The 2,507-nt window shown below is 33.7% G+C and overlaps 1 protein-coding gene across 1 annotated transcript in view; it reads left to right on the top strand.

The window, feature by feature from the left end:
• TECRL (trans-2,3-enoyl-CoA reductase like) overlaps positions 1-2,507 on the top strand; it is a 161,143-nt gene that overhangs the window by 146,574 nt on the left and 12,062 nt on the right. Inside the window, exon 9 of the mRNA XM_004390708.3 lies at positions 1,188-1,245. Within this exon, the coding sequence (XP_004390765.1) occupies positions 1,188-1,245 (58 nt within the window). The remainder of the gene's footprint in view (positions 1-1,187; positions 1,246-2,507) is intronic.

The raw sequence follows: 2,507 nt of genomic DNA, 5'->3' as shown, positions 1-2,507 counted from the left end.
AATATGCTGAATTCATACTTTTTGTTAAGTCAGAGAGTGGTATGTAGTAACAAAGAAAAAGGCCTTAGCGTCACAGAATATGTGTTGCAAAGTGCCCCAGTATCCACTGGTGAAGCATTAAGCTTCTTAGAGGGTCATAGTGGCCTCTGCCGTTCACAGGGGTGAGTGAGCATACTTGATCAAAAGGTCAGATGACACACAAACAGAATGTTTCCTTGTGGGACGGTACTGTTTAGAAACAACAATTGTCTGCCAGTTTGTCATACTGTAGTGGTTTGTATGTTGCTGTGAAGCTGGAAACCGTACCGTCAGTATTTCAAATACCAGCAGGGTCATGCATGGTGGACAAGTTTCAGCAGAACTTCCAGACTAAGACGGACTAGGAACAAGGACCTGGGCTCAAACACAGCAATGATTGTGAGGATGGGACTGGACAGGGCAGTGTTTTGTTCTGTTGTATATAGACGCACTATGAGTGGGAACCGACTCAATGGCACCTCACAACAACAACACTAATTAGAATAGATGTGCTAAACTGAGCGGAAACCGGCAGGAAACCAAAGTATGAGCCTTGCACTGTAAGAGCTGCTACTATGTTAATGAACTGAGATTATATAAACCTATGGAGTCCTTGGGTGGTATTAAATGTTAACACACTAGGCTGCTAACCAAAAGGTTGGAGGTTCCAATCCACCCAAAGAAGCCTGGGAAGAAAGGCCTGGCAATCTACTTCAGAAAAATAAGCCATTGAAAACTTATGAAGCACAGTTTTACTCTAACACACGAGGGTTGCCATGATTTGGAATCGACTCCATGGCAACTGATTTATGTTGAATATGTCTTCAGCAAGATGAGTTGTCTCCACATGGCATGAAAATTTACCCACACTACCCAGTGCAAAGCAGATAATCAGCACTAACAGATTAACAAGGCAATTTGAACCTGGTTTCAAAGAGCTCAAGAATAATTTCAGAAATCCTAACTCAATGTGACTCATTATTTTGATTTATTATATACCCACAAATAGCTTCTTTGATTGTTATAAAATTTCCTCTCCACACAATGAAAGATATATCTCTTGAGTTTGTAAAATCCATATGCTACATGGATATGTATATGTCCATAGACTAAACTTTTTAAAAGAGGCATAAGTATATCACACTAAAAAGATTTATAATATTTTTCAGATTTGTGAAGCTGGGAATCACTTCATCAATGTAGTGCTGGCTCATCCCAATCACACAGGTTAGTTTATTTTCTTCTCTACAGTAAATGTTAAACTATTATTTTACAAAGCTTTAAATCAATAATTTTAAAGGGAAATAATAGTACAACAGGCAACATTTAAGACAGTCTGCTCTAATTCTTGCCTCAGTTTTCTAAATATTTGCACTAAATTATATTTCCTAATAATGGTTTCTCTAAATATGAAATGTGTATCACACACACGTCAAACAATATCACTTAAATATGTGAAAAATCCAAATGATTAAGAATTAAAGCAATATGAAATCCATTGATGAATATTCTAATTACTTAGCTCAACTTTCAATCTTGACTTAGTTTGCACCACAATTGAGAAAATCCCACAATATTTCAAAAGACTTTCTAATTTTTTTCTAGTAGAAGTGACCTCTGCTTGACAAATTCAATGGCACTAAAATAGCAACTCCTGGAAGAGCAGTTTGAATTTAGTAGTTAGTTAAAATATTTCTCTAAGTTTATAGTGTTTATATCATTTAAAGATATTTTTGATAAATAAATCCTTTCATTCAGGATAAATTATATGCAGGGATTCCAAACTGCACATTGTGTATTGTAAATACTTTAATTGTACATTTCAAACGGTCAACATTTGGATTTTGTGTTATTATCAACCCACCTGAAAACATAAAGACATATATATCTCTTCAAGATGTTTTAAAATCTACTAGAGTTTCTTAAAATTGTATTGTCTTGCATGTTTCTGGAAGGCTGGGGAAGTATATGGAACATTTTCCAGAATAATTTTTAATGTAATAGAATACATACATTTAAAACAGAAACTTAGAATACTTGCCAATATATGAAAAAAAACCTGTAGCATAATAATGTTTCTTACTACATTGTATAACACTGTGATATCTCTTCAAATTTTGAAGTATTGATAACCATAAATTATTTATCTGATTATAGAAGTCAACTGCAATATGACTTGAAAATACCTTTTTATTGAAGTAAATATCTCATTTCATTAAGAAGTTGGATGTCATTTTATCTAAAGTCATAAATTCACTGAGTTCTATGTTTGGATGTATTTGAACACCAGATTAAAAAAATCTCAGATAGTAAATATGTTTAGTGCAGAAGCAAACACAGTATCTTTTTATAATATGTTAACATAGCCAAAGCTATACATAGCACAAATTTTCGTCTTCATTCTGTCTCTCTAACAATGTGACCTTGCTCAAGCTTCTTCGTCTATCTGGAATGTGTTATCTTAATTTTCAAATGAAAATTTTTAATTA

This window comes from Trichechus manatus, unplaced genomic scaffold (genome assembly GCF_000243295.1).
Source record: "Trichechus manatus latirostris isolate Lorelei unplaced genomic scaffold, TriManLat1.0 scaffold00321, whole genome shotgun sequence".
Classification (NCBI taxonomy): domain Eukaryota; kingdom Metazoa; phylum Chordata; class Mammalia; order Sirenia; family Trichechidae; genus Trichechus; species Trichechus manatus.
The sequence above is the reverse complement of the archived record's forward strand: the minus strand, read 5'-3'. Positions and strand labels throughout refer to the sequence as shown.